We start from the raw sequence: 24,041 nt of genomic DNA, 5'->3' as shown, positions 1-24,041 counted from the left end.
CACAGACACACACACACACACACACACACACACAGACACAGACACACACACACACACAGACACACACACACACACACACACACACACACACACACACAGACACAGACACAGACACAGACACAGACACAGACACACACACACACACACACACACACACACACACACACACACACACACACACACACAGACACACACACACACACACACACACACACACACACACAGACACAGACACAGACACACACACAGACACAGACACAGACACAGACACACACACACACACAGACACACACACACACACACACACACACACACACACACACAGACACACACACACACACAGACACAGACACAGACACAGACACAGACACAGACACAGACACAGACACAGACACACACACACACACACACACACATACATACACACACACACACACACACACACACAGACACAGACACACACACACACACACACACACACACACAGACACAGACACAGACACACACACACACACACACACACACACAGACACACACACACACACACACACACACACACACACACACACAGACACAGACACAGACACAGACACAGACACAGACACACACACACACACACACACACACACACACACATATACACACACACATACACAAACACAAAATTAAACAAAAGGAGAGACTCAAAATGATGAGAAGAACAAAACACTGACATCACACTTGTTTAATGTTTGAGAAAAGCAGGAAGAACTGGACAGGTGACGTTATCTAACTGACAGACAGGTGTGCAGGTGTACAGGTGTTACAGGTGTTACAGGTGTTACAGGTGTGCAGGTGTTACAGGTGTGCAGGTGTACAGGTGTTACAGGTGTTACAGGTGTGCAGGTGTCACAGGTGTACAGGTGTTACAGGTGTGCAGGTTTACCTTGGCCTCAGAGGCAGCCAGCTCTCTTTCTTCTCTCTCCAGCTTCATCACAGCTTCAACATCTTTCTCCAGTTTGGAGATCAGATCTCTGAACTTCAGGATGACCTCTGAACAAGAGACACAGTTTGATCACAGCACATCTAAAGAAGACTTGGACATGTACAGCTCTCCCAGCGTCCCTGAACTACTCACTGGCTCAGTCTAATTACAGTAAACACTCCTCTCTCCCAGCGTCCCTGAACTACTCACTGGCTCAGTCTAATTACAGTAAACACTCCTGCGTTCTGTTAGAAAGCGCAGCTCTGTGTCGACTGTACTGTCTTTCTTCTACATTTTGCTTTGTGCTTTTGTTTGTGTTCCAGTTGGTGATGTAATTGTTGTTCCTGGTGTGTTCCTGACGCAGAACAGGGTTAGAAAGTGAACCGAGCGTACCTGGCGGCAGCACTCGAGCCTTCACACTGTTCTTGGCCGACTTCACGACGTCCTTCAGCGTTTTCCTCTCAGACTCTCCGACCAGCGACACCGAACGTCCCGAACGACCGGCTCTCGCCGTCCGGCCAACACGGTGAACATAGTGCTTCACTGTCGACGGCATGGTGAAGTTTATCACCTGAGAGACAGACAGGCAGAGAGAGACAGACAGGCAGAGAGAGAGAGAGACAGGCAGAGAGAGGCAGGCAGAGAGAGAGACAGGCAGAGAGAGAGAGAGGCAGAGAGAGAGACAGGCAGAGAGAGAGAGAGGCAGAGAGAGAGACAGGCAGAGAGAGTGAGGGTACTTGTACGTATGATTACTAGGTGTTATTCCTTCAGTTACTCTGTGGTTCTCGTAGATACAAAAGGAAGAAACTTACTGTTTTAACTCCGTCGATGTCCAGACCTCTCGCTGCTACATCTGTCGCCACCAAGATATCAATCTGTTCATCTTTAAAACGCCTGGAGAACAAGAGGGGTACCGTTAGTTATTGTATGTGTGTACCTGAGGTTCTCCAGTCTCTGGTTCTCTGTGTGTATACCTGAGGTTCTACAGTCTTTGGTTCTCTGTGTGTATACCTGAGGTTCTCCAGTCTCTGGTTCTCTGTGTGTACCTGAGGTTCTCCAGTCTCTGGTTCTCTGTGTGTATACCTGAGGTTCTCCAGTCTCTTGTTCTCTGTGTGTATACCTGAGGTTCTACAGTCTTTGGTTCTCTGTGTGTATAGCTGAGGTTCTCCAGTCTCTGGTTCTCTGTGTGTATACCTGAGGTTCTCCAGTCTCTGGTTCTCTGTGTGTGTACCTGAGGTTCTCCAGTCTCTAGTTCTCTGTGTGTATACCTGAGGTTCTCCAGTCTCTTGTTCTCTGTGTGTATACCTGAGGTTCTACAGTCTTTGGTTCTCTGTGTGTGTACCTGAGGTTCTCCAGTCTCTAGTTCTTTGTGTGTATACCTGAGGTTCTACAGTCTCTGGTTCTCTGTGTGTATACCTGAGGTTCTACAGTCTTTGGTTCTCTGTGTGTATACCTGAGGTTCTCCAGTCTCTAGTTCTCTGTGTGTATACTTGAGGTTCTACAGTCTCTGGTTCTCTGTGTGTATACCTGAGGTTCTACAGTCTTTGGTTCTCTGTGTGTATACCTGAGGTTCTACAGTCTCTGGTTCTCTGTGTGTATACCTGAGGTTCTACAGTCTTTGGTTCTCTGTGTGTATACCTGAGGTTCTCCAGTCTCTAGTTCTCTGTGTGTATACCTGAGGTTCTCCAGTCTCTGGTTCTCTGTGTGTATACCTGAGGTTCTCCAGTCTCTGGTTCTCTGTGTGTGTACCTGAGGTTCTCCAGTCTCTGGTTCTCTGTGTGTATACCTGAGGTTCTACAGTCTCTGGTTCTCTGTGTGTATACCTGAGGTTCTACAGTCTCTGGTTCTCTGTGTGTGTACCTGAGGTTCTCCAGTCTCTGGTTTTGGCTCAGTTCTCCGTGCAGTTCTCCGACCTTCAGTCCCATCAGGCCCAGCAGGATGTGCAGTCTGTGAGCTTGTTTCCTCGTCTGAGTGAAACACATCACGTGATCCTGGAACGTCCGAGTCAGCAGAGCTAACAAAACACACAACAGGCAGTATTAGTACACTAGCATCTGTAGTAGTACCGGGGTTTCAGTCAGTGCACTGCCAGTCCGGCAGTCCGCTGAGCCTACGTTGAACCCCTGCCAGGCCCACGCGTAGGGAATTTAAAAAAGAAAAAGGTTTTTAAGATGTTTGATACACTAAGATGTGTTATACAAGTAGCGTAGCTCCTTAAAGGAATAGCTCAGTGCGTAGCGAGTGTGTGGTCGAAAGAGTGTGTGTGTGACGGTGGAGCTGCGGCGACCAGAGCAGAGGAACAGGAAGTACAAAAAACTTATTTTAAATTAATTATTTTTATTAACAAAAAGGGAAAGTGACCACAAGAGTGCAAAAAAGACAAAAATGCAAACACATGTTGGATAATAATATGATCAATTTTCCTCAATGTGCAGGATGTAACGTAGGCCCGGTGTATTATCTTTATTTGCAAAATTATGTATCTGACTCAATTTGATATTTTTGTACTATTTTAAGGGCTGCATCCCATTGTGTTGTAGTTTAGTTTGGAGGTTGTTGTCAGACGCAGAACACAATAACCTACACAGAGCTGCTTGAAAGTTTGTGAACTCTTGAGAATTTTCTGTATTTCTGCATAAATATGACCTCAACGATCAGATATTTACAGTCCTGAAACTAGACAAAGTGAACCCAATTTAACAAATGAGACAAAAAAAATAAACTTTTTCATTTATTAACTGAGAAAAATGATCCAATCTTAAATATTTGTGGAGGCAAAAGTATGTGAAGCCTTGCTTTCAGTAACTAGTGTGACCCCCTTTTGCAGCAATAACTTCAACCAAACGTTTCCAGTAACTGTTTATCAGTTCTGCTCATCGGCTTGGAAGGATTTTAGCCCGTTCATCCTCACAGAACAATCTCAGCTCAGGGATGCTGGTGGACTTCTTTGCATGAACTAAATGCTTCAGGTCCTTCCACAGCATTTCTGCAGGATTACAGTCAGGACTTTGGCTTGGCCATTCCAAACCATTATCTGATGGACTCATGAACATCAACTGTAGTCACTGCAAGAGAGACCTTTAGTTTCCTAGATGTTACCCTGGGGTCTGTTGTGGCCTCCTGGACTATTACACAACTGCTCTTGGTGTGATTTTTGTTGTTCGACCACTCCTGGAGGGTAACAGTGCTGTTGGATGTCTTCAATTTGTACATGATCTGCCTGACAGTCAACTGGTGGAGTCCAAACTCTTTGGAAATGGTTTTGTAACCTTTTCCAGTCTGGTGAGCATCAACAACTCTTCTTCTAAGGTCGTCAGAAATCTCCTTTGTTTGAGCCATGACACACTTCCACAAACCTGTGTTGTGAAGCTCAGACTTTGATATTAAAGACCCAGATTTCTCTTCTGTAAATAAGGCAGGGCCTCCCAAACTCACACTGGATTGTCATCCCATTGATTGAAAGACCCGACTCTAATTTCCCCATCAAATATATTGATAATCCTAGAGGCTCACGTACTTTTGCCTCGCACACATATGTAACATTGGATCATTTTCCTCAATAAATAAATGAACAAGTGTAAGGTTTTTGTCTCATTTGTTTAACTGATGTGTCTTCATCTAGTCTTAGGACTTGAATGGAAACCTGATCATGTTTTAGGTCATATTTATGCAGAAATAGAGCAAATTCTAAAGGGTTCACAAACTTACAAGCAGCGCTGTACATTGCTGAGACTGTACCTCTCCTACCAGCAGCTCCCATTAGTTTGTCTTCCAAGTCTCTCTTGTTTCTTATGTCTTATATTGCCTTAGAAAGCAATGACTTTAAAATAAATTTTATTTGCAGGTAAAATAAAAATTCTGAATCTTTGAGCCATAACTGTTTTCAACTTATTGAAAGGGAACATATTTCCATTTCGGATCACTTGCCCCACCTGTTTTACATCATGCTGCTGCCATGCACCATTTTCAAGGGTTTTACTACCCACAGTGAACATAGAATTGTTCCATAATGGACATAATGGTAGAGATATTCCATTAAAAGCCAAACATTTCTGTAGTATTTTCACCATTTCACATGAGAATGTAACAGTGGATTGTCCATTCTGGGAATGACTTTCAGGTTGTACCATTAACTGGTAGACATAAATCTTCATTATAAATTTCTAAAATGTGTTCCAACTGACAATCTCTGTCACACCATTATGAGCCCAATGCAGGGAGTATCCTGAATTATATGCTATGTGCTACTGGTGAATATTGAGTAGCCCTATTCCTTCTCTATTTCACAGGTTTATTAGTTTTTTATAGCTGATCCTAGGTTTTTTGTCACTCCACAGGAAACCAGAGAATAATTTATTTATTTCCTTAAACTAGCTGGAGGCAAACTTAAGCAGTATAGTTGACATAAGGAAAGCCAGTCTTGGTAACATATTCATTTCTATAACTTCAGATCTGCCCCAAAAGGATAAAGGCAAGACCGTCCATCTTTTGATGTCTTCCCTTATAGTCTTAAGAGGATCTGGTACATTTAACGGGGGATTGAGTTTTAATTCCTGAGTATTTCATGCCTTTTGGGTTCCACTTAAAGGGTTAGGGCAAAGGTTAGGATTAACCCTAACCTTTGCCCAATTGTGATGGAAAAGTGGGATGATTAAGGGCCCCATGAGATGAAAAATACATTTTCCCAGTTTAATCCTGTGTCCCTGTGTTAATTGTTCATTTATCTCTTATTATATGCCAAATATGTCAAAAAACAGTAAAAGAGTATTTTAATGTCTTTTCTCTTCCTGTAAAATGATTTAAATTGCTTGATGATGATGTGACTTTGGGCAAGTAGCAGCCACACTGTCATATAAAACCACAATTCACCATTTGTGGGTCGTAGTAGCTATCAGAGCAATATGGTGACAGACTGAATGTGTGTTTGGATATCAGTGAGAAAAAACTTCATTCATCTCTCCCTCGTCCTCCTGAACTAACAACAGGTGAGGGAGGAGTGTGCATAGCCAACAGTCCTCTGTAGCTCCATATTGTGCTAAACTCTAAGCCCCGCCCACTTTTAGTGGTCCAATCAAATGCAAAGATTTTGATTTAAATCCCTCTTGTAACTGTACACCGCTGAATTATTCCGCTATCCTGGGAAATATGTCACAGTACAGAAGCTACAGATGTTCTAACTTCTGTTTCATGGTGCCTTTAAGTGGAATAGCCTCACTCTTAGCTTAAATTACTCTGTAACCAGTAAACTGCCCAGATGTATCAATAAGCTTTAGTACTTGTAAATGGACTGCATTTATATAGCGAATTCCTAGTCTTCCAACCACTCAAAGCGCTTACACTACATGACAGCATTCACCCATTCACACACACATTCATACAGTGATGGCAGAGGCTGCCATGCACGGTGCCAACCTGCTCATCAGGAGGAGTTCCTACTCATTCATACACACCAATGGTACAGCCTTCAGGAACAACTCACCCAAGGACACTTCGATATGCGGACTGGAGGAAGCTGGGGATCAAACCACCAATCTTCTGATTAGTGGATGACCCGCTCTCTCTCCTTAGCCACAGCTGCTTTGGATGGAATGATTTAGATTCACTAATGTTGATGTCACCCGCAAAAAGGCTGGCTATGAATTCATAGTCAATACTAATACCAGCTATATCCTTTTGAGCCTGTATGGCACAAGCTAGTGTGAGAAGGAAAGATAAAAAATAAGTGGTGATTTTGGGCAACCTTGGCGTGTAGACCAATAAAGATGGAATGGGTGCGACCACATACCATTTGTTTTAACTGTTGCAACCGGTTCATGGAAAAGTTCCTTTACCCGTTTCATAAAAACCAGTCCAAATGCATATTTGGGAAGTAGGCCCACATAAAACAAGTATTTCCACTCTATTCTATTGAAGTCTTTCTCGACATCCAGCAATACTGCTATTGCTGGATGCTGATAAGACATGGCTGAGGGGTTAGGCTTGTAGGGGGATGAGAGCCAGGTAAGTGTGACCTGGAATGAGTGCCAGGTCACTGTGACCTGTACCGATGCCAAACATGTCAGTCCACCAAACCAAAACAGGAAACATCTGGAGATATTGGGAATGGGGCGGAGTACCACACACACACACACACACACACACACACACACACACACACACACACACACACACACACACACACACACACACACACACACACACACACAGTGCAGGGATGCCCACTCACATTTGGTTTAAGTCCAAGATAAGTGAAATTGAGAAATGTCCCATTCTTCTTTAGAATTTAGGAAAGCCAAAAAGTCTGGTAAACAGGATGAGACTTGCCAGGCAACACAAACACACACTCACAGCCTGTCTTCAGTATAAAAAGGCATGTCATGTTCTGTAATGTTGGAAGATATCTCTGACTACGTTGTTAGTAGGGCTGCTGTGAATAAAGAGATTCCCCATCTGACACCTGTGCTTCGACCAGCTGATTCCTCTTTCATCCACCTCTTTCTGCCACAACAGGGTGACTGTGCACATGCTGCATCTGCCCCAAAACTTTGGAACAGTGTACCTTTTGCAATTAAGTGTTCCCTTTCTGTTGACACTTTTAAGGCTAACCTTAAGACTCACATATTTTTGCAGGCCACTGAGTGTCCTTAAAGCTGTTTTACTATTACTTACTTATTTATTTATGTATGAGTATGAGATAGTATTGTTATGTCATCTCTACTCATTTTTTGCTGTTACCTTGTTTTCATTTACTTTTGTTATTTTATTGTACAGCACTTTGGTCAACTTGTTGTTGTTTTTAAATGTGCTTTATAAATAAATTTGATTTGATTTGATCCAGCCTAGAAGTAACAAATGCGTGAACTAGTTTTTCTGCATCTTTTAGGGACAGGATGTGATTTTTGTGATATTACGTAAGTGAAAAAAGGCAGTCCTTGAGATTTGATTTATGTGGGAGTTAAAGGACATATCCTGATCAAAGATAACTCCCAGATTCCTTACGGTGGTGCTGGAGGCCAGGGTAATGCCATCCAGAGCAGCTTTATCATTAGATAATGTGTTTCTAAGGTGTTTAGGGCCAAACACAATAACTTCAGTTTATTCTGAGTTTAGTAGCAGAAAATTGCAGGTCATCCAGGTCTTTATGTCGTTAAGGCATGTTTGGAGTTTGTTTAACTGATTGGTTTCATCAGGCTTCACTGATAAATATAATTGGGTGTCATCTGCATAACAATGAACATTTATGAGCGTTCACGTGTGTCAGGATTAATAACACGCCATATATCAGATAATACAAGGGAATTTGGTATTTCATTAAGAGCATTTGACAGTGCTCCATCTGATGTGAGGGGGTGTCCAGATCTACCAACGGAGGCATCGCTAACCAGGTTCAGGTCTCCACTGATCAGAATGGGATGGCAAAGCACCGGGTTCAGTTTTAATAAAAAGTACATTTTTCATTTTGTAGGAAACCTGATAAAATGATCCACCGTCTTTTTCAACCATTTGTTTTGATGGTCTAAATACTGACCCCTCTAGAAGCTCCACTATCTGATGCTGTAAAAAACTTGACCCACTCATCTTTGTCTCAATTTAACTGATTCTATTTCATGTAGATGGGTCTCTGGAGCATTGCCGATTCACACGATTCATCCTTCTTACATTCCAGCTAATCAGATTATTATTTGGTCCCGTTAATTTTATTACTGAACTTTACAGTTTCCTCTTTTTAACTCTGTACCAACATCAAGGGACAGACAAGGAGAACAGAACATTACATGTAGGTATATAGACTGTATAAAATATGCCACGAGACTTGGTGTCTCCACAGTTATTAGCATTGCTGCTACTTGCGGGATAAGAAATCCTGAAATCCTGCTTGCATGCACCAGCACTACTTTACAAAAAATAGAAGTTATAGAAAAATATCTTTGTTTTGTTTATTATAACAAGAAAATCATAATAATCATAATAATAATAATTATTGGGTTAATAGAATAAAAAGGGAAGAGGAGAGCTCACATTAGCGCTGATGCATATATGCCTCTAGTCATCTTATTCATATTAATGAAAAACCTCGAGTAGTCTTCTCTCCAAGTTCTCAGCTGCTTCAGATACATTGCTGCAGGTATATTTCACCTCTTCAGTGCTGAGCGGGGTACAGCAGACCACAGTGAAGGTCCGTTCTACAAAGTTTCCCTCTGATATCGTTATATTCTTTGCACACTTTCTTTTAATCTCTGCTGGTAAATCCTGACACACCCAGAATGGTTTTCCTTTCTTCACAATGACCCAGAGGATCTTTCGTCTGTCACCACCTCAGCATACGTACAAGATCCAGGCACGGTGGCTCTGTTGGTGCCGGGCGAGGACGCAGACTGTGGTGTACCTGGTCAAGGTCCAGGATTATATCTCAGTATGGGTTTCCTGCCTCCAGTCCTTCTCCCAGACCCACAAAAACTAAATCATTTCTCTTGTGTGCCTCCAGGTTGGTAAACTTTGTTTTTAAAAAGTCTCTTTGGTTAATTCTTTCAAGGCTTTACGATCAGTTTCTTAGTCTTCTAAGTCTCAGATTCTTTTTTTCTGCATTGGAAACTATTCGATGACCCGTGTCTCTTTTTTCAAGTCTTTCACTGAGTTGCCGAGGTGCCGACCACCTCTGAAAGAAGTTGCTGTGCCCAACCAGGTGTTTCTTCGTTGACCATAGTTTGTTTGATTGCTGCATGCTGCTTAGTATCTTCCTTTGTCGTAGTTTCTTGGCAATAACCAGCACTAGACATGCAAGCAACTATGCTTTAGACACACAAAGCCAGTTCTTTGGTGAACTGAAACACTATAAAACTGGAGGAATTGTGCAATAATTGTGAATGTGCAATAACATCTGTACACTTTGCTTTTAGATATCCTAGGTGCAATAGCACTTAATATAAGTATTTCATATTTATTTATTTTTTAAATTTTTTATCTGCTTTTATCTGCTTTGTTGTCTCTTGCCTGCATGGATGAGGTGTGTATGTGTGGATGAATGTGTGAACCGTTTTCAGGAGCTGCGCAGCAAATTTAGTTTTACAGCCATGTGCAATGAAAATGAAGGCACTCTATTCTACTTTATTCTATATAAACCATCGTTGTGAGGCAGAATATCAAGTTTAAAGATCAGAGTAGTGCGAGAGTTCCCTGCTGAAAACAACTTTCCAAGACTGCAAACTGTCAGATTCTTTGTGAGAATCTTCTCTCGTTGTTGATTTTTTAAAATGTCTATTGAATAGATGATTTATTTAGAACACATTTTATAGTCATATTTTCAAATCTCCTGTCAGCTTTTAGCACTGGCTTAATGTAGAGCCCGATGGTATCTGTGTTATAGGGCATCTATAGCAGTACTACAGTCTCTATAGTAGTACTGCAGTATCTGTAGTAGTACTGCAGTCTCTATAGTAGTACTGCAGTATCTGTAGTAGTACTGCAGTATTATGAAGACCTACCAGCCACCACGGCCTCACGGTCTCCCTCTCTGTTCGGTCGGATTCGGACGAATTCCTGTCGCAGGTACGGAGCCACGTCAGTGTTGCTGTTAACAAAGATCCTGATTGGCTGCTTCAGCGAGACCGCTGCCAGGTCCTTCACCTGGAGACAGAAGTCACATGACACAGTGAATCACCTCTGTGTGTGTGTGTGTGAGAGCGTGTGTGTGTGTGTGTGTGAGAGCGTGTGTGTGAGTGTGTGTGTGTGAGTGTGTGTGTGTGTGTGTGTGTGAGAGTGTGTGTGTGTGTGTGTGAGAGTGTGTGTGTGAGAGTGTGTGTGAGAGTGTGTGTGTGTGTGTGTGAGAGTGTGTGTGAGAGTGTGTGTGTGTGAGTGTGTGTGTGAGAGTGTGTGTGTGTGTGTGTGTGTGTGTGAGAGTGTGTGTGTGTGTGTGTGTGTGTGTGTGTGAGAGTGTGTGTGAGAGAGAGTGTGTGTGTGTGTGTGTGTGTGTGTGAGAGTGTGTGAGAGAGAGTGTGTGTGTGAGTGTGTGTGTGTGTGAGTGTGTGTGAGAGAGAGTGTGTGTGTGTGTGAGTGTGTGTGAGAGAGAGTGTGTGTGTGTGTGTGTGTGTGTGTGTGTGTGTGTGTGTGTGTGTGTGTGTGTACCTCCTCTGTCATGGTGGCGGAGAACAGCATGGTCTGTCTGTTGTAAGAACACAACCTGATGATCTCCTTCATCTGTTCCTCAAAATACTCGTCCAACATCCTGAGAAACAGAATAAATCAAACAGTGAGTCTGTGTTTGTATTCTCAGGTTTTCCTGTGGAGCCTCAGGTGCAACAGATGCAGCTGATGCAGCAGATGCAGGAGGTACCACAGATGCAGCAGGTGCAACAGGTACAACAGATGCAGCAGGTGAAACAGATGCAGCAGGTACAATAGATGCAGCAGGTGCAGCAGATGCAGCAGGTGCAGCAGGTGCAATAGATGCAGCAGATGCAGCAGGTGAAACAGTTGCAGCAGATGTAGCAGGTGCAGCAGGTTACCTGTCGGCCTCGTCCAGGATCAGGATTTCGATGTGTGTCAACTCGAAGCTCGGCGTGTTGTGAAGGTGATCAATGAGCCGCCCAGGAGTGGCGATCAGGACGTCTGGCCCCGCCCTCAACGCCGCCTCCTGAGACTTCAGGTCCAAACCGCCTGCAGACAGACCAGCACAGGTTACCTGAGAACCAGACTGAGTCTACAGTCTAGAGACCAGAGACTGAGTCCAGGTTGCTGCTGGGCTCTTATATTGTTACTAACAGAGACAATAAGCAGTAAACAGTCAGTCAGTGGTTGCTCAGTTTGAAAAGACTGTGGCGTGTTTTTAACCCTCGCAGCACCACTAAGGGTGTTTTCTTCCAGGGCAGCTGTGGGTTGCGCCCGACACAGATCAGACCCACAGTGATATTAAACTTGTGGAAGATGTTCTGGGACCAGTTGAAACAGGCTTATTTCAGTTAATCAGACCGGTGGTGAGTGTGTGTCTGTTGGGAGGTTGTGATGCTGATGGCTTCAGAGACGTCGGCACTGATCTGTAGGTTGTTAGCAGATACTTTGAGTTTTCACTCATTAAGTCTGAAATTACCTCCACTGAAGTAAACGTTCCCTGTATCGAGCTTTTCAGTTTATCTTATTTTTATTATCAAGTTGTCGAGGGTTTTACTTTCCATCTAATGTTGTATTAATGGGTTTTTTTTAAAAGTGTGTTTTTATGTTCATTCTGTGTCGCGGTGCATGTAAATTCTGTTGTTGTAAAGCACTTTGAGCTGCGTATCGGTACTCGAGACCTTTAAGGTACCGACTGAAATAACCCAGAACCAAGAAGCATCAGAACTCCTCGAGTCAAACGAGACCTGCATTCGATCCTTTTTGTACCCGGATCTCGTAGAGTTCAATCACTGCAGGTGATGATTTAATGCGATGTGTGATTGGCTCACTGCCGCAGCAGCTACAACTGAACGCTTCCGTTCACAAGATGATATCGAATGAAGTGCTGTACTGGTATCGGTACCAATACCAGTACCAGGGTACTGGTATTGGTACTGGAATTGTCCTTTTTTTAAACGATATCCAGCATTAATGAAAGGTACCACATAAAAATAAATAAAGTTATTATAATTATTATGATCATTATTGTTAATAAACATGTGGTAAACAGTCAGTAAACAGTCAGTAAACAGTCAGTAAACAGACAGTAAACAGTCGTACCAACAGCCAGGCAGGTGGTGATGGAGGTGAACTGTGCCAGCTGACGGGCCACGGAATGAACCTGGATCCCCAACTCCCTCGTTGGAACCAGAACCAAGACCCGGGTCACCTGGGATGTCCTGGGCTTATAAACCAAACGCTCCAACACGGGCAACACGAAGGCTGCAGTCTTTCCTGAAGAGAGAGGAACCATTTCAATTACTTACCTGGTCCCAGTATAATACACTGGTCCCAGTATAATACACTGGTCCCAGTATGATACACTGGTCCCACTATGATACACTGGTCCCAGTATGATACACTGGTCCCAGTATAATACACTGGTCACACTATGATACACTGGTCCCACTATGATACACTGGTCCCAGTATGATACACTGGTCCCACTAGTGATACACTGGTCCCAGTATGATACACTGGTCCCAGTATGGCTCACCTGTCCCAGTAGCAGCGCAGGCGCAGAGGTCTCTGCCCAGCAGCCCGACTGGAACGCAGGCCTTCTGAATGGGGGTCGGCTGCTTGAAGCCCAGAGCGGTGACGGCCTGCAGGAACACAACATGTAAGAAACCCCCACAGAACAAGGACCAGGTCCTGCAGCAAGGTGGACCAGTCTACATCCGTGGGGCCCAGTCGGACTGTTGGGGGCCCAAAACCTGCCAGGACATGAAAACCTCTCTGGGGGAGGGAGGTGGGGCAGTACTCTGGGGGGCACTACATAGTTCTGCTGGGGGGCTACATAGTTCAGGACTGGGAGTTGTTACTGGACCTGTGCTACTCCTATGGACCTCCTAAGGACCTCTTGGGGATTTCTTAAGGACCTCTAAGGAAGTCCTGAGGAACTTTCTCAGGACCTCCTGAGGAACACTGAGACTTTTGAGGACCTCCTGAGGAACCTTCTCAGGACCTCCTGAGGAACACTGAGACCTTTGAGGACCTCTGAGGACCTCGTGAACCTGGCTGACGTGTCCTCCGTGGTTCCCTATCAGCAGCAGACCCGGCGGTTTACCTTCAGGATGGGTCGGCTCAGGTTCATGTCATCGAAGGTCAGCGTGTCGTCGTACTGAGACGCGTCTTCATAGAACGACTCCGGAGCCTGAACACACACACACACACACACACACACACACACACACACACACACACACACACACACACACACACACACACACACAAACAGTTACCATGGTAACCAGGTTCTGACTGTCCATTAACAGGTGACCTCAGCTCCTCTTCCTCACCTCCTCTTCGGTCTTCCTCTTCCTCCCTCGGCGCTCTTTCTCTCTCAGGGTGTCTGACAGCAAACAGTCAGTTTATTATTATTTATTGATAATAATTATTGATCAATGAAAACGTTCACCAGCTGCTTCCTGCTAGAATTCAAAACACAGCAGAAACCGTTTATATTGATCATCCGGGACCAATTGATCACTAGAAGCAGATGATGATTATAATCGATTTTTTTCATACAGATTAACATCTAACTGACATTTATACATTTATTACCTGAATATAAAGTAATGAAACGAGCAGCTTTGTGACGTACTGCGACGGCGGCGGCTCAGCGAGAACATTGAACCAGAAACAACTTTTGGAGAAACGCAACCTGTGACGCTGCCGTGAGACAGAAACATGACGAGGAAGACGGGAGGACATTTCTCTTCGTTTGATAACGTTACAACGTAAAGTTAGACTTTGATGTCGTTTTCCCGCCTCATTTAAAAAAGTTAAATTTATAATAAAAAGGAATCTTCGGATCGTTTCTGGTGACAAATAAACAACAACAACGCTGCAGAGGAGCTGCGACGTGTCATAACGGTGCCGCAGCCGCTAAAAACACATCATACGTGAACTACGAGACGACGGTAAAAAGAAAATCATGTCTGAAAAAACCCAAAATGAACAAGCGGACTATTGATTACTAGAAGTGAATTATTATATGTAATATATACTATGAATATAATATATAATATATACTATGAATATAATATATAATATATACTATGAATATAATATATAATATATACTATGAATATATAATATATACTATGAATATATAATATATACTATGAATATATAATATATACTATGAATATAATATATACTATGAATATAATATATACTATGAATATAATATATAATATATACTATGAATATATAATATATACTATAAATATAATATATAATATATACTATGAATATAATATATAATATATATATTGTATATTTATTTGTATAGAAGTGATTCTGTCCCGAGCTGTTTGATCCATAGAAGTGATTGATCACTACAAGCGGTTTCCACTGTAAAGCTTCTTCTGCACTCACCTGATTTGGTCAGAATCTCCTCATCACCTGAGTCAAACTCATCCTCATCTTCACCCTCCTCCTCGTCATCATCACTTGCTTCGGGGTCTCCTGCAGCCTGATCCACATCCTCCTCTTCATCTTCATCCTCCTCCTCCGTCTTTCCTGCAGAAGCTGCTGCGTCGCTCTGAGCTGATTTCTCCTGCAGATCAGAACATTAGAACCCGACACAGAAGAACGTCACTGCAACAGTCCGACACAACAGGAGAATTAAACTCTCAAACATTAGATCTCCGTCATCTAAAGTATTATTAATATATAATATAATCTCAGATCATCATATTCATTTACTCTGTCTTCCTGAAACCTCGCTGGGTCCCCTAAAGAGACCACATTTCTCCCATTTTAGCTTCGCTGCATTGGTTTCCAGTAAAATCCAGACCAGAATTTAAAATCCTTCTAACTTACAAAGCCCTTAATGGTCAGGCACCATCATATCTTGAAGAGCTCATAATACCGTATTATCCCACTAGAACACTGCGCTCCCAGTATGCAGCTTACTGGTGGTTCCTACAGTGTTTAAAAGTAGAATGTGAGGCAGAGCCTTCAGCTATCAGGCTCCTCTCCTGTGGATCATCTTCCAGATTGGGTCCGGGTGCAGACACCCTCTCTATGTTTAAGAGTAGGCTGATAGTTCGGGGCATAAATGCATTAATGCATGTTAGTAACTCGGCTTCTTCTCCGGAGTTTTGTGCTTTCTCATCTTGCAGGTTTCTCTGGATCATGGTTGCAGGACGTCTGTTGTGCTGCTGATACTGTTTTTTATTATTAGTCATATTTCTATTATTACAGTGTGATTGCTGTGCTGTATCGCAAACTCATTTTTTATTCTGTACATTTCATAAATTTGCGTATGAAATGACTTATTGCAGAAAAACATGTTTTTTCAAACATTTGTCACCTTCTCCTCCTTTCCATGTCGAAACGTGCAGAACTCTTTATAGATTCATGCCGACTTTTATTATTGATATTTATACTTTTTGATTTATTAACGTTCAAATAAAAATACAGACTTCTATTGTATTTATAAGTCAGCAACTGTATACAGTAGAGACAGTAGAGACAGTAGAGATTCACATTTCTTAATGCTCAGTATCACATGCTGATCAAACATCTTCATAATGTTCACATGTGAAGTTTATGAGTTATAAAATACATTGAAGTTAATGGATCCCAGTCCATTCCCAGTGTATGTGTGGGCTTCACTGACCGTCATGAAGCTAAAGGAGGAGAGTTTTTCCTGCTGCTGATGGAGGAATGTTGGGTCTCTGTAGATTAAAGAGTTCAGTCCAGACCTGCTCTATGTGGACAGAGACCTGAGATAACTTCTTTATAAATGAAACTGACTAGATCCGACACACACGGAGTAGAACTGGACAAAAGGTCATTTGAGGGAACAGACAGACATCAGGATAAACGGACTGGAGCAAAAAAATTTAAATTTAAATATATATTACATAATATTAACAATTTATATATAAAATGTATAATTATTATAAAAAGGTAAATACTGAGAGAAGCACAAAGATTTAACAGCAGACGAACCTCAGCTTTCCTCTTCTTCCTGATTCTGTCGATTTTCTGGTCGAGAGTCGTCCGAGTTCTCTAAAAACACAGAACACAGTAAATACACATCAGTAGAACGTTACAGAACCAGCACACAGCAGTAGAACGCCATAGAACCAGCACACAGCTGTAGAACGTTACAGAACCAGCACACAGCGGTAGAACGCCATAGAACCAACACACAGCAGTAGAACGCCATAGAACCAGCACACAGCTGCAGAACGTTACAGAACCAGCACACAGCAGTAGAACGCCATAGAACCAGCGCACAGCTGCAGGACGTTACAGAACCAGCGCACAGCTGTAGAATGTTACAGAACCAGCACACAGCTGTAGAACGTTACAGAACCAGCGCACAGCTGTAGAACGCCATAGAACCAGTGCACAGCTGCAGGACGTTACAGAACCAGCGCACAGCTGTAGAACGTTACAGAACCAGCACACAGCTGTAGAACGTTACAGAACCAGCACACAGCTGTAGAACGCCATAGAACCAGCACACAGCTGCAGAACGTTACAGAACCAGCACACAGCTGCAGAACGTTACAGAACCAGCACACAGCTGAAGAACTTTACAGAACCAGCACACATCAGTAGGACGTTACAGAACCAGCACACAGCTGTAAAACGCCATAGAACCAGCACACAGCTGTAGAACGTTACAGAACCAGCACACAGCTGCAGAACGTTACAGAACCAGCACACAGCTGTAGAACGCCATAGAACCAGCACACAGCGGTAGAACTTACAGAACCAGCACACAGCTGTAGAACGTTACAGAACCAGCACACAGCGGTAGAACGTTACAGAACCAGCACACAGCTGTAGAACGTTACAGAACCAGCACACAGCGGTAGAACGTTACAGAACCAGCACACAGCTGTAGAACGTTACAGAATCAGCACACAGCGGTAGAACGTTCTAGAACCAGCACACAGCTGTACAACGTTACAGAACCAGCACACAGCGGTAGAACGTTCTAGAACCAGCACAAAGCTGTAGAACGCCATAGAACCAGCACACAGCTGTAGAACGTTACAGAACCAGCACACAGCAGTAGAACGCCATAGAACCAGCGCACAGCTGCAGGACGTTACAGAACCAGCACACAGCTGTAGAACGCCATAGAACCAGTGCACAGCTGCAGGACGTTACAGAACCAGCGCACAGCTGTAGAACGCCATAGAACCAGCGCACAGCTGCAGGACGTTACAGAACCAGCGCACAGCTGTAGAACGTTCTAGAACCAGCACACAGCTGTAGAACGTTACAGAACCAGCACACAGCTGCAGAACGTTACAGAACCAGCACACAGCTGTAGAACTTTACAGAACCAGCACACAGCTGTAAAACGCCATGGAACCAGTACACAGCTGCAGAACGTTACAGAACCAGCACACAGCTGTAGAACGTTACAGAACCAGCACACAGCAGTAGAACGCCATAGAACCAGCACACAGCGGTAGAACTTACAGAACCAGCACACAGCTGTAGAACGTTACAGAACCAGCACACAGCTGTACAACGTTACAGAACCAGCACACAGCGGTAGAACGTTACAGAACCAGCACACAGCTGTACAACGTTACAGAACCAGCACACAGCTGCAGAACGTTACAGAACCAGCGCACAGCTGTAGAACGTTACAGAACCAGCACACAGCTGCAGAATGTTACAGAACCAGCACACAGCTGTAGAACTTTACAGAACCAGCACACAGCTGTAGAACTTTACAGAACCAGCACACAGCTGTAGAACGCCATAGAACCAGCACACAGCGGTAGAACGTTCTAGAACCAGCACACAGCTGTACAACGTTACAGAACCAGCACACAGCGGTAGAACGTTCTAGAACCAGCACACAGCTGTACAACGTTACAGAACCAGCACACAGCTGTAGAACGTTACAGAACCAGCACACAGCGGTAGAACGTTCTAGAACCAGCACACAGCTGCAGAACGTTACAGAACCAGCACACAGCTGCAGAACGTTACAGAACCAGCACACAGCAGTAGAACGCCATAGAACCAGCGCACAGCTGCAGGACGTTACAGAACCAGCACACAGCAGTAGAACGCCATAGAACCAGCACACAGCTGCAGAACGTTACAGAACCAGCACACAGCAGTAGAACGCCATAGAACCAGCGCACAGCTGCAGGACGTTACAGAACCAGCGCACAGCTGTAGAACGTTACAGAACCAGCACACAGCTGCAGAACGTTACAGAACCAGCACACAGCTGTAGAATGTTACAGAACCAGCACACAGCTGTAGAACTTTACAGAACCAGCACACAGCTGTAGAACGCCATAGAACCAGCGCACAGCTGCAGGACGTTACAGAACCAGCGCACAGCTGTAGAACGTTACAGAACCAGCACACAGCAGTAGAACGCCATAGAACCAGCACACAGCGGTAGAACGTTCTAGAACCAGCACACAGCTGTACAACGTTACAGAACCAGCACACAGCGGTAGAACGTTCTAGAACCAGCACACAGCTGTACAACGTTACAGAACCAGCACACAGCAGTAGAACGCCATAGAACCAGCACACAGCTGTAGAACGTTCTAGAACCAGCACACAGCTGTACAACGTTACAGAACCAGCACACAGCGGTAGAACGTTCTAGAACCAGCACACAGCTGTACAACGTTACAGAACCAGCACACAGCTGTAGAACGTTACAGAACCAGCACACAGCGGTAGAACGTTCTAGAACCAGCACACAGCTGCAGAACGTTACAGAACCAGCACACAGCTGCAGAACGTTACAGAACCAGCACACAGCAGTAGAACGCCATAGAACCAGCGCACAGCTGCAGGACGTTACAGAACCAGCACACAGCAGTAGAACGCTATAGAACCAGCACACAGCTGCAGAACGTTACAGAACCAGCACACAGCAGTAGAACGCCATAGAACCAGCGCACAGCTGCAGGACGTTACAGAACCAGCACACAGCTGTACAACGTTACAGAACCAGCACACAGCTGTAGAACGTTACAGAACCAGCACACAGCGGTAGAACGTTCTAGAACCAGCACACAGCTGCAGAACGTTACAGAACCAGCACACAGCTGCAGAACGTTACAGAACCAGCACACAGCAGTAGAACGCCATAGAACCAGCGCACAGCTGCAGGACGTTACAGAACCAGCACACAGCAGTAGAACGCTATAGAACCAGCACACAGCTGCAGAACGTTACAGAACCAGCACACAGCAGTAGAACGCCATAGAACCAGCGCACAGCTGCAGGACGTTACAGAACCAGCGCACAGCTGTAGAACGTTACAGAACCAGCGCACAGCTGCAGAACGTTACAGAACCAGCACACAGCTGTAGAATGTTACAGAACCAGCACACAGCTGTAGAACTTTACAGAACCAGCACACAGCTGTAGAACGCCATAGAACCAGCGCACAGCTGCAGGACGTTACAGAACCAGCGCACAGCTGTAGAACGTTACAGAACCAGCGCACAGCTGTAGAACGTTACAGAACCAGCACACAGCTGCAGAACGTTACAGAACCAGCACACAGCTGCAGAACTTTACAGAACCAGCACACAGCTGTAGAACGTTCTAGAACCAGCACACAGCTGTACAACGTTACAGAACCAGCACACAGCGGTAGAACGTTCTAGAACCAGCACAAAGCTGTAGAACGTTACAGAACCAGCACACAGCTGTAGAACGCCATAGAACCAGCACACAGCTGTAGAACGCCATAGAACCAGCACACAGCGGTAGAACGTTCTAGAACCAGCACACAGCTGTACAACGTTACAGAACCAGCACACAGCTGCAGAACGTTACAGAACCAGCACACAGCTGTAGAACGCCATAGAACCAGCGCACAGCTGCAGGACGTTACAGAACCAGCACACAGCTGTAGAACGCCATAGAACCATCGCACAGCTGCAGAACGTTACAGAACCAGCACACAGCAGTAGAACGCCATAGAACCAGCGCACGGCTGCAGGACGTTACAGAACCAGCACACAGCTGTAGAACGCCATGGAACCAGCGCACAGCTGCAGAACGTTCTAGAACCAGCACACAGCTGTAGAACGCCATAGAACCAGCACACATCAGTAGAACGTTACAGAACCAGCACACATCAGTAGAACGTTACAGAACCAGCACACAGCAGTAGAACGCCATAGAACCAGCGCACAGCTGCAGGACGTTACAGAACCAGCACACAGCTGTAGAACGCCATGGAACCAGCGCACAGCTGCAGGACGTTACAGAACCAGCGCACAGCTGTAGAACGTTACAGAACCAGCACACATCAGTAGAACGTTACAGAACCAGCACACAGCTGCAGAACGTTACAGAACCAGCACACATCAGTAGAACTTTACAGAACCAGCACACATCAGTAGGACGTTACAGAACCAGCACACAGCTGCAGAACGTTACAGAACCAGCACACAGCTGTAGAACGCCATAGAACCAGCACACAGCTGTAGAACGTTACAGAACCAGCACACATCAGTAGAACTTTACAGAACCAGCACACATCAGTAGGACGTTACAGAACCAGCACACAGCTGCAGAACGTTACAGAACCAGCACACAGCTGTAAAACGCCATAGAACCAGCACACAGCTGTAGAACGTTACAGAACCAGCACACAGCTGTAGAACTTTACAGAACCAGCACACATCAGTAGGACGTTACAGAACCAGCACACAGCTGCAGAACGTTACAGAACCAGCACACAGCTGTAGAACGCCATAGAACCAGCACACAGCTGTAGAACGTTACAGAACCAGCACACATCAGTAGAACTTTACAGAACCAGCACACATCAGTAGGACGTTACAGAACCAGCACACAGCTGCAGAACGTTACAGAACCAGCACACAGCTGTAAAACGCCATAGAACCAGCACACAGCTGTAGAACGTTACAGAACCAGCACACAGGGGTAGAATGTTACAGAACCAGCACACAGCTGTAGAACGCCATAGAACCAGCACACAGCTGTAGAACGTTACAGAACCAGCACACAGCTGTAGAACGCCATAGAACCAGCACACAGCTGTAGAACGTTACAGAACCAGCACACAGCTGTAGAACGCCATAGAACCAGCACACAGCTGTAGAACGTTACAGAACCAGCACACGGTGATAGAACATTGTACTGCATTTGAAGCAGGGTTCTGCTGGGTTTCACCTTGTTCTTGAGCTGTTTCATGACGTCGGCCATCACCCAGTCGTCGTCGTGGTTCAGTCCGTCTCGCTCTCCAAACTCAAAGTCCGTGTTGAAGTCTCTCGCCCCGCGAGTCTGATTCCCAAACTTCTTCTTCCTGTTCAGGACGATCGGCTGGTCCTGAAACACAATCAATGTGATTATTGATTAAATATTATTTCATGTTTGTTTGTGACTCACACAGACGCTGAAAGCAGCCGTGTGATGTGTAGACGACAGTAACGAGCTGCAGCACAAACACCAACATCTCTAATTAGCAGCTGAGATTCAGGTGGAAGACGGACAAATCTCACCTGCCAACAAAAATGATGCCACAGATGAACAAAACAGTTCCCAAATGTTCCCAAATGTTCCTAAATGTTCCTAAATGTTCCTAAATGTCCCCAAATGTTCCCACATGAGGTTTGATTCAGTGAGTCAGAAGAATACAAGCTGATGTTGTTCAGATTGTTCAGCTGAAATATGATGTTTCTGTGATCTGCAGGATGCTTTTTATCCAGGAAGTCATTACATATGACTCTTTACTGGTAGCAGCTTTATTTTAAAATTATTTTCTTTTGCTTGTAAAGTTTCCCAGCTCCTGCAGTTCAGCCAATAATAGGTTTTTAGTCGTTTCATTCATCCACATTATTTGTACTCTGAAGATGCACTTGTGAGTGTTGTAAGATTTTAATCTGCAGTGTTTTATAAATATAATTTCTTTCCAAATTTGCTCCTTTTAAAACATAACCAAGCGGCCATTGTGATGAGCATAGATATGTCTTATTCTATGTTTTGAAGAAAAAAACGTGTAATATCTGGAGTGTATATTGAGTATTGTTATTATTATTGTATATTGAAAATGCTGCCCAATAAACACAAACAGCCCCTGAACAACTTTCACTCCAAGCTGAAGTCCAAACTCCAGAAGACATCAGATGACTTCCCGTTAACGTAAAAGGAACCTTACAAATGTTCCAGGTACGTTTTATGTTTCTACTACGTTCATTTTAAGAGTGAATTATGCAGGTGAGACAGGTGAGACAGGCTCCACGTGCTTCTGTGTGAAATGTAAACATTCAGATCTTGTTTCATCTCTTCTTCTTCATATTTAAACTTAAAAAACATTTTGTCTTTCTTCCAGCCGAGCTCTGGTTCCCTGCAGCGGGCAGAGATCAGCTGTGAGGCCGGACTCACTCACCTCCTGGTCGGACTCGGTGTCGGGTTCCTCCGGACTCTGCTCCTCGTCCCGGATGGTCCCGATCAGACCCAACTGCTCCAACATGGCGGAATGCACTTTGGTACCGAAACTAAACGGGTTTTAATTGGTTTAAACGTATTTAAACGGGTCTTATACGGGTCCTGTGGAGGTTCTTCACCGTTTTCTCTCCACGCTCACTCACATGTGTTGAAGGAAACAGGAAGTGACATCAGTCTATTTCCGTCCTGTTCTTCCTCTTCTTCTTTGGTGGTTAACGGCTGTTGGCATCCTAGAAGTTGCATTACTGCCTCCTACTGGCTTTATCCGTCACTACAGTCCGATGTCATTAGAGTCTTCTAATAAATCCAGTTCTCCCCTTCACAGTGTCCACACCTTCAATCACATCCTTAATCCTCACCTGTACACCTGTCATCACTCTTCTTCTCTCCTCACATTTCCTGCATGAAGTCATGACATGCTCCACTGTCTCGCTCTCTCTACACTGATGCTTGGCCCTAAACACCTTAGAAACACATTATCTAATGATAAAGCTACTCTGGATGGCATTACCCTGGCCTCCAGCACCACCGTAAGGAATCTGGGAGTTATCTTTGATCAGGATATGTCCTTTAACTCCCACATAAATCAAATTTCAAGGACTGCCTTTTTTCACTTACGTAATATCTCAAAAATCAGGCACATCCTGTCCCAAAAAGATGCAGAAAAACTAGTTCACGCATTTGTTACTTCTAGGCTGGATTATTGCAATTCCTTATTATCAGGCTGCTCTAACAAGTCTCTAAAGACTCTCCAGCTGGTCCAGAACGCAGCTGCACGTGTATTGACTAAAACTAGAAAAAGAGACCACATTTCTCCCATTTTAGCTTCACTACATTGGCTTCCTGTAAAATCTAGAATAGAATTTAAAATCCTTCTCCTAACTTACAAAGCCCTTAATGGTCAGACACCATCATATCTTGAAGAGCTCATAATACCGTATTATCCCACTAGAACACTGTGCTCCCAGTATGCAGCTTA

General features: G+C 44.3%; 1 protein-coding gene across 3 annotated transcripts in view; it reads right to left on the bottom strand.

Moving 5' to 3' along the window:
* Positions 1 to 23,243, bottom strand: part of ddx27 (DEAD (Asp-Glu-Ala-Asp) box polypeptide 27) — a 25,825-nt gene extending 2,582 nt beyond the window's left edge. Inside the window, exons 1-15 of one of the 3 annotated variants that reach the window (XM_044349666.1) lie at positions 23,004 to 23,243; positions 21,788 to 21,943; positions 16,577 to 16,636; positions 14,993 to 15,173; positions 13,909 to 13,961; positions 13,677 to 13,763; positions 13,107 to 13,212; positions 12,671 to 12,844; positions 11,467 to 11,617; positions 11,087 to 11,186; positions 10,447 to 10,588; positions 2,825 to 2,978; positions 1,777 to 1,858; positions 1,358 to 1,535; positions 926 to 1,032 (exon numbers count right to left, since the gene is read on the bottom strand). In XM_044349666.1, the coding sequence (XP_044205601.1) occupies positions 926 to 1,032; positions 1,358 to 1,535; positions 1,777 to 1,858; positions 2,825 to 2,978; positions 10,447 to 10,588; positions 11,087 to 11,186; positions 11,467 to 11,617; positions 12,671 to 12,844; positions 13,107 to 13,212; positions 13,677 to 13,763; positions 13,909 to 13,961; positions 14,993 to 15,173; positions 16,577 to 16,636; positions 21,788 to 21,943; positions 23,004 to 23,087 (1,815 nt within the window). In that variant the 5' untranslated portion in view covers positions 23,088 to 23,243. Of the gene's footprint in view, positions 1 to 925; positions 1,033 to 1,357; positions 1,536 to 1,776; positions 1,859 to 2,824; positions 2,979 to 10,446; positions 10,589 to 11,086; positions 11,187 to 11,466; positions 11,618 to 12,670; positions 12,845 to 13,106; positions 13,213 to 13,676; positions 13,764 to 13,908; positions 13,962 to 14,992; positions 15,174 to 16,241; positions 16,339 to 16,576; positions 16,637 to 21,787; positions 21,944 to 23,003 lie in introns of those variants that run through there. The other 2 variants (XM_044349667.1, XM_044349668.1) reach the window with 2 other exon arrangements.
* Between the last annotated feature and the right edge of the window lie 798 nt (positions 23,244 to 24,041).

The sequence above is a fragment of the Thunnus albacares genome, chromosome 4 (genome assembly GCF_914725855.1).
Source record: "Thunnus albacares chromosome 4, fThuAlb1.1, whole genome shotgun sequence".
NCBI lineage: Eukaryota > Metazoa > Chordata > Actinopteri > Scombriformes > Scombridae > Thunnus > Thunnus albacares.
This window is presented reverse-complemented; position numbering and strand designations above follow the sequence as displayed.